At 40.4% G+C, this 12647-nt stretch overlaps 1 protein-coding gene across 5 annotated transcripts in view; it reads left to right on the top strand.

The window, feature by feature from the left end:
* CNTN3 (contactin 3) overlaps positions 1 to 12647 on the top strand; it is a 380656-nt gene that overhangs the window by 193985 nt on the left and 174024 nt on the right. For all 5 annotated transcript variants that reach the window (XM_081528272.1, XM_081528273.1, XM_081528271.1 and 2 more), the window contains one exon: positions 8691 to 8786. In XM_081528272.1, the coding sequence (XP_081384398.1) occupies positions 8691 to 8786 (96 nt within the window). The remainder of the gene's footprint in view (positions 1 to 8690; positions 8787 to 12647) is intronic.

The following is a 12647-nucleotide window of genomic DNA, read 5'->3' on the forward strand; positions in this document are numbered from 1 at the left end:
TCTTTAGAAAAGATGCCGATGCTGGGAAAGGTTGAAGGCAACAGAAGGGGACGACAGAGGATGAGATGGTTGGATGCATAATCAACTCAATGGACATGAGTTTGAGCAAGCTCTGGGAGATGGTGAAGGACAGGGAAGCCTGGTGTGATGCAGTCCATTGGGGTCGCAAAGTGGTAGACACACCTGAGTGACTGAACAACAACAGACCAATCAAGTGATAACTCCTCCAGGCTCACAGACCTGGCTTATCTTAGAGCAGAGACAGGATCCCTGGTATGCTCAGTCTTGTATTCTTTTCCTAAACTTCACTGGTAGAAAGTTTAAAAATCTACAACCCAGGCACACAGGATTTAACTTTGGTGGGGGGACCCAGCATGGAGATTCCAAGGGAAATGACATGATAGATGCAAAGATAATTTAACTCATTTCAAACAACTATTGATGACCCATACAATGCCAGCAAATATTCCATAGCCTAGAACTATCAAAATGAAAATGACAATGCTCTAATCTTAGTGGAGCCCCTAGAGTAGGAGGACAAAATGGAAAAACAGAAAAGTATACAAAATACCGATGTAAAAGGATGGAGGTAATTGCAAGAGTTTCAAGAAAATGGTGTGAATGAAGCTGGTTTTGAAGATGAATAAAAGTCCAATGTCAGTGAAGGAGTGGGAGCACCATTGCATGATTGAACAAGCGTGTTTGTGCTTGTGGACATCCAAGGAGTTTGTGTTTCAGTGTATGTGGCTGAGAGTGGGGGTGCTGGAATAATGGAGTGATGGGAGACAGAGGAAGCTGAACTGTGGATTACCTGTGTGGAAAGTTCATATAACGTGTTTTTAGGTACTTAGAGTTCACCAGTTGTGCCAGTATTCCAAGTGTGTTTACAAAACAAAAACAGTTCCTGAAGATGTTAAGACTTTATGAAGTGCTTCTCTATTTCCTAAGCAGATTTAAAATATTTAAGTCTGCTTGGAAACTTCAAATATGAACCTGCTTTAAAACCTCTAAAAAGGCAGGGGTTTAAGTATGAAATCTGTTTGCAGTATACATTTTGATACCCCCCAAATATATTACATCTCCTCTGCCCACCTCTGATTAATGTTCAGTGTGGGTAAGACAGAGTTTCATGAAAGTTCACAGGGAGAAATCTGATGCCTATAGAGTAAGTATTGCTCTCAGAGAAAGCCTTTCTCTATTAAGGTTAAAAACCTGTATTCAAATACTCCAGGTTACCATCTTTCTTTCTGATTAAAGGTGTTTTTTCTTTTTTTTTGATGTGGACCATTTTTAAAGTATTTGTTGAATTATTCCCCAACCAGTAACACTGAAGAAGCTGAATTTGAATGGTTCTATGAAGACCTAGAAGACCGTTTAGAACTAACACCCAAAAAAGATGTCCTTTTCATTATAGGGGACTGGAATGCAAAAGTAGGAAGTCAAGAAACACCTGGAGTAACAGGCAGATTTCGCCTTGCAGTACAGAATGAAGCAGGGCAAAGGCTAATAGAGTTTTGCCAAGAGAACACACTGATCATAGCAAACACCCTCTTGCAACAACACAAGAGAAGACTCTACACATGGACATCACCAGATGGTCAACACCGAAATCAGATTGATTATATTCTTTGCAGCCAAAGATGGAAAAGCTCTATACAGTAGGCAAAAACAAGACCAGGAGCTGACTATGGCTCAGAACATGAACACCTTATTGCCAAATACAGACATACATTGAAGAAAGTAGGGAAAACCACTAGACCATTCAAGTATGACCTAAATCAAATCCCTTATGATTATACAGTGGAAGTGAGAAATAGATTTAGAGGACTAGATCTGATAGAGTACCTGATGAACTATGGACAGAGGTTCGTGACATTGTACAGGAGACAGGTATCAAGACCATCCCCATGGAAAAGAAATGCAAAAAGGCAAAATGGCTGTCTGAGGAAGACTTATAAATAGCTGTGAAAAGACAAGAAGTGGAAAGCAAAGGAGAAAAGGAAAGATATAAACATCTGAATGCAGAGTTCCAAAGAATAACAAGGAGAGATAAGAAAGCCTTCCTCAGCGATCAATGCAAAGAAATTGAGGAAAACAATAGAACGGGAACGACTAGAGATCTCTTCAAGAAAATTAGAGGTACCAAGGGAACATCTCATGCAAAGATGGGCTCAATAAAGGACAGAAATGGTAGGAACCTAACAGAAGCAGAAGACATTAAGAAGAAGTGGCAAGAATACACAGAAGAAATGTACAGAAAAGATCTTCATGACCCCGATAATTACGATGGTGTGATCACCTAGAGCCAGACATCCTGGAGTGTGAAGTCAAGTGGGCCTTAGGAAGCATCGCTACAAACAAAGCTAGTGGAGGTGATGGAATTCCAGTTGAGCTATTTCAAATCCTGAAAGATGATGATGTCAAAGTGCTGCACTCGATATGCCAGCAAATTTAGAAAACTCAGCAGCGGCCACAGGATGGGAAAAGGTCAGTTTTCATTCCAATCCCAAAGAAAAGCAATGCCAAGTAATGCTCAACCGACCACACAATTGCACTCATCTCACATGCTAGTAAAGTAATGCTCAAAATTCTCCAAGCCAGGCTTCAGCAATACACGAACCGTGAACTTCCAGATGTTCAAGCTGGTTTTAGAAAAGGCAGAGGAACCAGAGATCAAATTGCCAACATCCACTGGATCATCGAAAAAGCAAGAGAGTTCCAGAAAAACATCTATTTCTACTTTATTGACTATGCCAAAGCCTTTGACTACATGGATCACAATAAACTGTGGAAAATTCTGGAAGAGATGGGAATACCAGACTACCTGACCTGTCTCTTGAGAAACCTGTATGCAGGTCAGGAAGCAACAGTTCAAACTGGACATGGAACAACAGACTGGTTCCAAATAGGAAAAGGAGTACGTCAAGGCTGTATATTGTCACTCAGCTTATTTAACTTATATGCAGAGTATAGTATGAGAAAAGCTGGGCTGGATGAAGCACAATCTGGAGTCAAGATTGCTGGGAGAAATATCAATAACCTCAGATGTACAGATGACACCACCCTTATGGCAGAAAGTGGAGAAGAACTAGAGAGCCTCTTGATGGAAGTGAAAGAGGAGAGTGAAAAATTTGGCTTAAAGCTCAGCATTCAGAAAACTAAGATCATGGCATCTGGTCCCATCACTTCATGGGAAATAGATGGGGAAACAGTGGAAACAGTGTCAGACTTTATTTTTTTGGGCTCCAGAATCACTGCTGATGGTGACTGCAGCCATGAAATTAAAAGACACTTACTTCTTGGAAGGAAAGTTATGACCAACCTAGACAGCATGTTAAAAAGCAGAGACATGACTTTGTCCACAAAGGTCCATCTAGTCAAGGCTATGGTTTTTCCAGTAGTCATGTATGGATATGAGAGTTGGACTATAATGAAAGCTGAGCACCAAAGAATTGATGCTTTGAACTATGGTGTTGGAGAAGACTCTTGAGAGTCCCTTGGACTGCAAGGAGATCCAACCAGTCCATCCTAAAGGAGATCAGTCCTGGGTGTTCATTGGAAGGGCTGATGTGGAAGCTGAAACTCCAATACTTTGGCCACCTGATGTGAAGAGCTGACTCATTTGAAAAGACCTTGATGCTGGGAAAGATTGAGGGCGGAAGGAGAAGGGGATGACAGAGGATGAGATGGTTGGATGGCATCACTGACTCAATGGACATGGGTTTGGGTAAACTCCAGGTGTTGGTGATGGACCGGGAGGCCTGGCGTGCTGGGGTTCTTGGGGTCGCAAAGCGTTGGACATGACTGAGCAACTGAACTGAACATTATTGCTTCTGTTTTATGTTTGTTTGTTTTTTTTATTTTTGGGGGGGCCATGAAGCATATGTAATCTTAGCTCCTCAAGTGAGAATTAAACCCTTATCCTGTGCATTGGAAGAGGAAGTCCTAATCATTGGACAACCAAGGAAGTAACCCCCTTCCCCACCCATCTTTCAAACTGACAGTTCTAGGAGGCATTCTGTACACTTACCAGAGGTTCGTGCAGAATCAAGCCCTGATTGACTGTGGTAAGTAATGTACCACATAATTATTTTAACTCCATCCCTTTTTTACTCACCTCAGACTCTTTTTCTTACCTCCTGAGATAATGATCCATATACACTCAGTCACTCAAGTCTTTCTTGGCTCTGCTTTTGGGGAAGAAAAACTAAGATACCATTGACTTTGTTGAGCAAGCTTGTTTTTACAGAAGGAAATACTTATTTTCCCAGGACATACATCTTGCCTGTCATGATAGAATTTTCCCTTAGAAACTTCAATGTTGATTCAACATTTTGAGAATTTGACTAACATGTTAAGTAGGAAAGTGAACAAAAGAGGCGGAGACGCTTTAAATTTGGAGGTCAGAATATAGCGCACGAAATAATGGGTACATTTATGTCCTGCTGATACTGATGATAATTAAGAGTCAGTGGGTTCTGTGTTATATGTGAATTTGGGCTGCCTTCCAGAGGCTTCAGGTATTGTCAGGAAGAAGGAAAAGTCGTGATCATCCCCTGAACCCTAGTTTTCTTTTTCTTTTTGTAGTAGGGCATCCTTTACTGAGATTTTTCAGCTAATTGAAATTATACCTGTGATCATGGACGCTAGATCATTGCATGGGATTCTTCTTTATTTATAACATCTGGTATCTGAGAGATTCAGACAAAAACCTTCACTGAACTGCAGTCTTGATCTTTATTATCTTTTTGGATGTGTTCATTGTGTTTTTTCCCCTAGCTTTTTTACAAACACGCATGACTTCTCTTGCTGGAAGCTTTCTGATTCCTTCAAAAGCAATCTTTTCATGGACACTGTTCGGGTAATGATTTAATTTAGCAACTATAAACCATTAAGCATTTCAATATTAAACATTAAAGAAATTTAAGGAATTATGTGTAGAAAGCTATTACATTGCTAATATCTGTATTCCATTTGCAATTTAACTATCACTACTGGTGGAGAAGGCAATGGCACCCCACTCCAGTACTCTTGCCTGGAAAATCCCATGGATGGCGGAGCCTGGTGAGCTGTCGTAGTCTATGGGGTCGCACAGAGTCGGACACGACTGAAGCAACTTAGCAGCAGCAGCACCTCATAGAATACAGTAGGGTTGTGTTATACAAGTAGTAAAGCTCACGTGCAGTTTTCAGTGATGCTGATTTTATTAGCTTCTCATGTTCTAATTGCAAGTGATCACAAGGTGTTTTGAGACTGAGCTCTAAATTTTTAAACTTTAGGACCATTTAGTCAGCTGGCCACAGTTTCAGATTTATTGCTACTTGTATGTTCCATTTTAATCCTCTTAGGGGGATTTTTTTTTTTTTTTTTTACCTTGACATCTCTTATTGTCATATGTTTTGTATTTATGACATACCAAACTGCACATATGTATATCCAGTTCAACATATGACCTTTTCCAGCACTTCCCATAAAACAGTCTATACAGAATTCTTCGGTCAAAAATGTATAGGCCATTCTGTAACATCCATCCCACCGTAGTAGACCTTATCAGTGCATATTTTATTTTATTTTCTGTCTCTGCCATATTGTACTTGATGTTTCTCATTTTGCTTAGCTGAACACATCTTGTCGCTCAAGAAACAAGTGCTTCTTGTTGGGAAATGGTAGTCATTCTTTGGCTGCTTTTAAGTCCTACGGAAGTAGATTTGTTTGCTCTAGCCCTGCAGTTATACTATATGACATTTCGCATATCCTGCTTGATAGCCTACCTGGATGAATCCACATAGTGAAACCAGCGTCAATGATATGTAGCCAGTAGACTCAGACTCCAGACTGAGCTCATGAGTGACAGAGGAAATCTCAGTCACCCCTCACTCTTCTCTGTGTGCACTGCTGCTGTCTTGTGGCCTTGTCTTCCCGTCTCCGGTCTGGTGAGATCAACTTGAAAGTGAAGTGTGCGAGCAGCCCTTAGAAAACCTGACCCTATATAGAAAGTCAACATGTGTCAGGATGAACTGTTCCATACACCAAGAATGGCCCATGTGCGTATTCACAGAGAAAGCAATTAGAATAAGGAGTGTATCTCTCCTGGCTCTACGTTCCTGCCTTTAAGGTCAGTGTGGGAGTTACTGTCTCCAGGGTGTGATCAGAACTTGGGATGTCTTAGAGCTGCACGGTGCGTGGCCAGAAGGACAGTCAAGGTGAGCCACTTGCAGCCTATAGGTGGTGTGGAAGAAGGCGAAAGGAAGTAAAACGTGTGGAGAGGTGGCTTTTATCTTTGTTGTGGCATCTTAGTTCCTTGACCAGGGATCAAACATGCACCCCTGCACTGGAAGCATGGCGTCACCACTGGACTGCCGAGGAAGTCTCTAGCTTTGGCTTTTAATTCAGATTTCCCCAGTTGTATACATACTTATTTTGTGTGTGTCTGCGTATTTAGTTTTATACAGTTGTATCACGTGTAGTTTGTATATCCACCTCGTGGTCGAGATCCCTCACAAAGCCCTTTTATAACCACTCCCAGAGCCCTGCCCCCAACTTCCCTAAACACTGGCCACCACTAATCCATCCTCTTTCTCAAATTCACATCCAGCTTTGATCCTAGTTGTAGTTCTTTTTAGATGCTCCTTATCATGTTGGTTTCTTCTTGAAATCTGGCTTTGGAGGCTTCAGAATAATGTCAGAGTTTGCAAGAATTAGGAGACAGGAAGAAAAATCGGACAAGTTTCTACCAGATAATTTCTGGCATGACTTCTTATTTATTTTGACTCCTAGACAGGATTTTTTCTAATATAGTTCTTGTCAAGGTTGAACCATATGAAGCTTTGACTTGGGCTTGGGGTTGTATATGTAATCTGAGGATATATCAGTAATCTGAAACTTTTTGAATGTTTATACTGCTTTTATCTCTATACTCCCTACTGTTCAAAAAAAAAAAAAAAAGCTGGGAAAACACTTACAGCACTACAGGTATTTTTTGTTTGTCCTTCCTGGTGCATATTCTCCATGAACAGGCCACATCAGGTTTCCACAAATAATGTACCTTGCCCTTATATACTGTGCGGCTTCCCAGCTGGCACAGTAGTAAAGAATATACCTGCCAATGCAGGAGATGAAGGAGACACGGGTTCGATCCCTGGGTCGGGAAGATCCCCTGGAGGAGGGCATGGCGACCCATTCCAGTATTCTTCCCTGGAGAATCCCATGGACGAAGGAACGTGGCCAGCTACAGTCCGCAAGGTAGCAGAGAGTCACACACACATGCCTTTCTGTACTGTAGAGACTGTCACTGCAGAGCAAGGGACAAACCTGTGACAGACATAGTGTTTAGGCAAAAGAGAATTTCACCTTTGGAAGAGAAGAGACATTAGTTTCTGTAGGACTTTATCTTTTTTGGTGTATTCTAGGTAAAATCAGTGATGAATATGTTTTATGATGTGAAGTTATATGTAAAAGAAGAGAACAAGGAATTGGACAAGAAATCAGTAAAAATTATGATACACACTTGGTTGTCAGAAAATAATGATTTTAAACTTTTTCCATGTATGGGCTAACATTCTGATATGATGTACTCTTCTATCTAGTCTTTGGGAAACATTCCAGTATTGCATTTTCACTCAGTTACATTGCAAGAGCCTTACTGTTTTAGTAATGCTGCTTTTGGTTATAGATTTAAGATGATATAATGCTATGTTATATAACTTTTCTAGGGTAAACTCTGAATAAGTCCATGAACACTATGTTTTCTCCTTTTATAGTCACACATATGATGAGATTTGCTGATTGTTTTATTCCATGTTTACAATCTAACAATTTAATACTATTTTTAGTAACAATAAAATGAAATAACGTAAGGCTTCTTATTTCCCTTTGATGTATTGATTTACAGTGTTTAGAATATTCATATGTGTCTACAGTTTGTAGTTTTATCAATTTGAAGATGGTTGTTTGGTTTTTGCATTTTTCAAGGCAAAGTTGAAATTTTTGAAGTTGTATCTTAAAATTCATGCTCTGCCTTACTTTTCATAGTCACCACATAGGCAATTTATATCAACCCTTAAAAGCTATGAAGTAAGTATATTCTTTCATAAATTGACAGTCCAATTGTTCTGATACAGAAAGTAACACCTCATGGTGTATTAACTGTGGAATGCACAGTATTGTTTTTTTTTAAATCAGAGTTTAGAGAAACAGGTTTTTCTTTTCTTTCCACATAGTCTTAAGCTTTGTTCAAAATGAAGCCCATAAATTTTCTCCATGCTATAAGCTGGAGAATATGAATTAGAATTTGCTATTCTGGATTGTTATTAGAAGAAATCAAATGGTTTTTAAAAATAATCACTGGTGATCAAAATAGTATTTGCCTTAATTGCTTTATTAAATACTTAAAAATAATTATGTGGGCAATGATAAAAACAGTTTGTATTTTTTCACCATAAATAAAAAGAAATATGTGAATTTAATTTACACCATTAGTATAGTTTTTATTTTTATTACTGACTTTCTAGAAACTTTAATAAATCAAAATCCAAATTTTCCTTCTCAAAGCAAATGCTGAAAGTTCTCCTAAGGTTCCTGAGAAGGGATTTTTTTTAAATTTTCCTAAAAAAGAAAGGAATGTCTCTTGTGTGAACATTTTAAATTTATGGTCCTTTCTGAAATCCTGTTTTGTTTTGTTTTCAAATCAGATCTTGAAAATTTTAAAACCAAAATGAGAAGTACAGTGTCAGTGCGTGAAGGCCAGGGAGTCGTCCTGCTCTGCGGCCCCCCGCCACACTCTGGAGGTAACAAGTGCTCTGTTTTTGCTTCTTATATTTATTAAATAAGTTTCAGTGCAAGACCAACAGCATATGTGCTCTTATTGTTTCCATAAATTACCTTGCTGGTGCTGCTAAGTTGCTTCAGTCATGTCTGACTCTGTCTGACCCCATAGACGGCAGCCCACCAGGCTCTGCCATCCCTGGGATTTTCCAGGCAAGAACACTGGAGTGGCTTGCCATTGCCTTCTCCAATGCATGGAAGTGAAAAGTGAAAGTGAAGTCGCTCAGTCGTGCCCGACTCTTCACGACCCCATGGACCGCAGCCTACCAGGCTCCTCCGTCCATGGGATTTTCCAGGCAAGAATACTGGAGTGGGTTGCCATTGCCTTCTCCGAAATTACCTTGAGAAACTTGATAATTCAAGCATTGTATTCTGTCAGCTGAGTTGGAATATAAGGAACTCAACAAAACATTGTCTATCTAGAGAAGTTTATACACATGATTTACTCATTCCAACAAAAAAGGTCTAAAGGCAGGCAAGATCAAGTTCATTTCAGTTGCCTAATGGTGCTGAACAATGCTTCATCCTTACACTATTATCATTTATTATTCAGTTTTAGACCATGACATACATTGGTGTCTGTGGGGTTTTTTCCTCTTTCCCTCCCTCTTTCTTTCTGTCTCTCCCCCCTGCCTCATACACACACACTTATACATGATTATTGATATATGCTGTTGGACCTCTTGATATATATGTAATATGTATTGAAAATGAAATATGTTTATATATTCACATCATTTTTATTGAGGTGTTGAAATTGCAAATTTTATGCTACATTGGTATAAATTGAAATATTGCTGGAAATTCAGGAGCTTAATGAAATAGCTACAAGAGTGAAAATGAACTTCTGCACATATGAAAATAATTTAATAAGCCCTGCTCCGTGTTAAGAGCCTGGAGTGCTGGTTGGATTTTCCTCTCATGCTCCTGACCAGAGGGGAAACTGAAAAGTCTTCTTCTCATGATAGTAAAGCATATTCAAAGGAAAATATGCTAGACTTCATTCGTTTCATGACATCTGAACCAAAGTCCTTGTGGCCCTTTGGTGACTTGGCAGTTTAAATCACAAAACCTTCAGCCCAGTAAAACAGACATTTCCCGTCTTCGGTATCTGATCATTTGAAATGTCTGAGCCAGCTGCACACTGCAAATTTGGGGCTTATCTGCCTTGCCTGCCCTCGTGTTGGTGGGTATGAGTTTAAATCGGGTTCCCCAGTCTAATTCAGCAGTATATATTTTGCTGACATCATGAAGTTCCATCAGATATTTGACTTTGAAGGGAAGCATAGATTCTCTTGATTAGCAGGAAAAGTAACTGATCTCAAACTGACTTGAAGAAAATAGGGAGTTTACTGGCTCATATAACTGGGTTGATCATGTGCTGTCTATAGAGCTGTGTGGTTAGCATGGAGATGTGCCACCCAGAACAACTCGCTGCCTCACTGTGGGCAGTGGGGTCAGCCAGTGGCCTCCTACTCTCAGCTCCTTGCCAGTCTCCTTGCCTGCAGGAGCCACGTGGCTGTGGTCTCACCCTTCCAGGTGCTGCCTGCATCTTGTGTCTGAACAAGGAGAAGATGTCTTGAGGTCAGCCATTTCTGCCTGTTAACACTGGGCAGTTCTGGTGGGCAGTGCTCAATCCAGAGCTACCTGCCAGGATAACCATGACTATTTTGGATGACCCCAGTTTGACTTCTTTCTGATCTCAGATCCTGCTTATGCCTCCTTGTTTTCACAGGTTTTGATCATTAATCAAAATCTTTTATCCCAGACTCTAGTCTTTGTTCCCTGAAAACCCAAACTACTGGACCCACTAGTTTAGCCAATTTCATAAGCAGTTTATCTTTCGTGGTATTTTTTGGCTCTGCTTCCGTCGGTGTTGATTCCATTGTTCTGTAGACTCCCTGTGTAGCACAGATGGCCCCTGGCAACTCCAGGCTCTCATGGTCCTTAATGCTAAAGATCCTCTTGGACCAGACAGCCTGTTGCTCAGTGGCTCCTGATTTTAATTGGATCGGCCTTGCTTATGAGATTTTTTTCCCTCCAGCAAAGGGCTGAAATCAGCTCCATCTAATGACAAGCACTGGGATAAGAAAGACATAGTTTTCAAAGGAAAAGGGTTTCATTATGAGAAAAAAGGAAAAACAAGGGAGAAGGATGTGTTAGATACACACTAACCACTAAAACAGTGTTAGAATTACACCCAGTAATCAAAATAACTAAAATTTACTGTTTAAATCAACATAAAATAGTAGCTGGGCAATCTTGTCTATGATGTATTTGGAGAATGTTGACCCGATTTATGAGCCTGACTAGATCTTCTTTAAGTGCTTTTATGATGCACTCGCTGATGACAGAGGAGGGGCTCTTTAGTTGCACACAGTGAGGGTGTCTTAATAAGCTGTTGGATAAAACATATTATAAAAGATGAATCATTTCTGTTGTCATGAAATTGGAGAACTGCCCGCCAATCACAGCTCTCCTCATGGAATGACATCCTGATTTCTCTCTGCCTTTGGTGACTTCATATAGTTCTCCTTTCATTTTTAAATCTCACAGTCTGGGATGACCATGGAAGTCTGTAGAATTGTTGGCAAACAAGGAAAGAAATCCACCTGGATATGGTGCATTAGCTCTTAAGAACTCGGTGCATGCATGGGAGAACCAACAGCTGAACAAAAGCATGCTAGGTTGTGCAGGAAGATGATAGGGACCAGAGCAACAGATTTAGACACCGAAAACAGGATTGTCATTGATGCGGGTCTACCTAATGTTGTGCCTGCTGAGACACGATTTATATCCACTGCCGTGACCCCTTGGTTTGGGGGCATCTTGAAGACAGAGCCTACGTTCAAGTTCGCTCTGCACCCACGTGCCCAGCACAAGGCTGGTTTATAACAAGCAGTCAGTAAATAATAGTTAACAAATGAACATAGTCATGAAATGAATAGAGGAATCTTTTCAGATTTGGCCAGTGATAAATGCTGTTTGAGAAAGCACTGCAAATCCTCTTTCTAGAGGTAGACGCATTTAAGCTGATATGCCCTGGGCACCAAGCAGGCAGGTGCAGACACGGACAGATCATGGCGAACTCTGACCACAGCACCTCTATCCGTCCTGCTTCATTTTCTTGTGGACTGGGAGACTTCTAGTTCAGGGGAGGATATGAGGCAGCATAGAGCAGCCGAAGCCATGACCTCAGGGTTTATCAGCACACGTGATGTGGGGCACTGGCCGCCCTGGTGTGATCCATTTTGTCTTCTTCCCATAAAGTCCCATCGTCCCTCCAGGACATGAGTTTCCCTTTTCTGTCTTCACCGCTGTGTTATTTTTATTCACTTTGCCATGTTTCTTCCATTCTACTTTGTCTCTTCTCAGTGGTCAGAAATGTTTAATGTCATTGTTACTTTCTGATATTGAAGATACCCTCCTATTTTATTCATCTTTCATATGCTCTAATAGAGTCATAGCCTGACAGAGTAGACACAGGGGCAAAATAATAATAGTAGTAATGACAGTAATAATAACAACAACAAATAACACTACCCTCTATTTACTGAGTGCTACTTAGTTGCTAAGCAGTATGCTGGCTCTTGGTGGAAATAAATCATCTTCTAGGAGATTCTTTTGATTAAAAGTATGGAGAGGAACTGGATAAGTGACAAGGGAGATAGATATGCAAGGAGAGAGCCTCAACAGGAGTTCCAAAGTGTGGAAACTGCATATGTTCCTCCTACTCCCTTAATTAATTCATGTATGCAGATAATTTATAGGAAAGTAGCAGCAAGCTGGGGCTGCTTTGCTGAAGAGCAGTCCCCATTTATTTG

This window comes from Giraffa tippelskirchi, chromosome 9, assembly GCF_054371585.1.
Source record: "Giraffa tippelskirchi isolate mGirTip1 chromosome 9, T2T-mGirTip1v1.2.pri, whole genome shotgun sequence".
NCBI classification, from domain to species: Eukaryota; Metazoa; Chordata; class Mammalia; order Artiodactyla; family Giraffidae; genus Giraffa; species Giraffa tippelskirchi.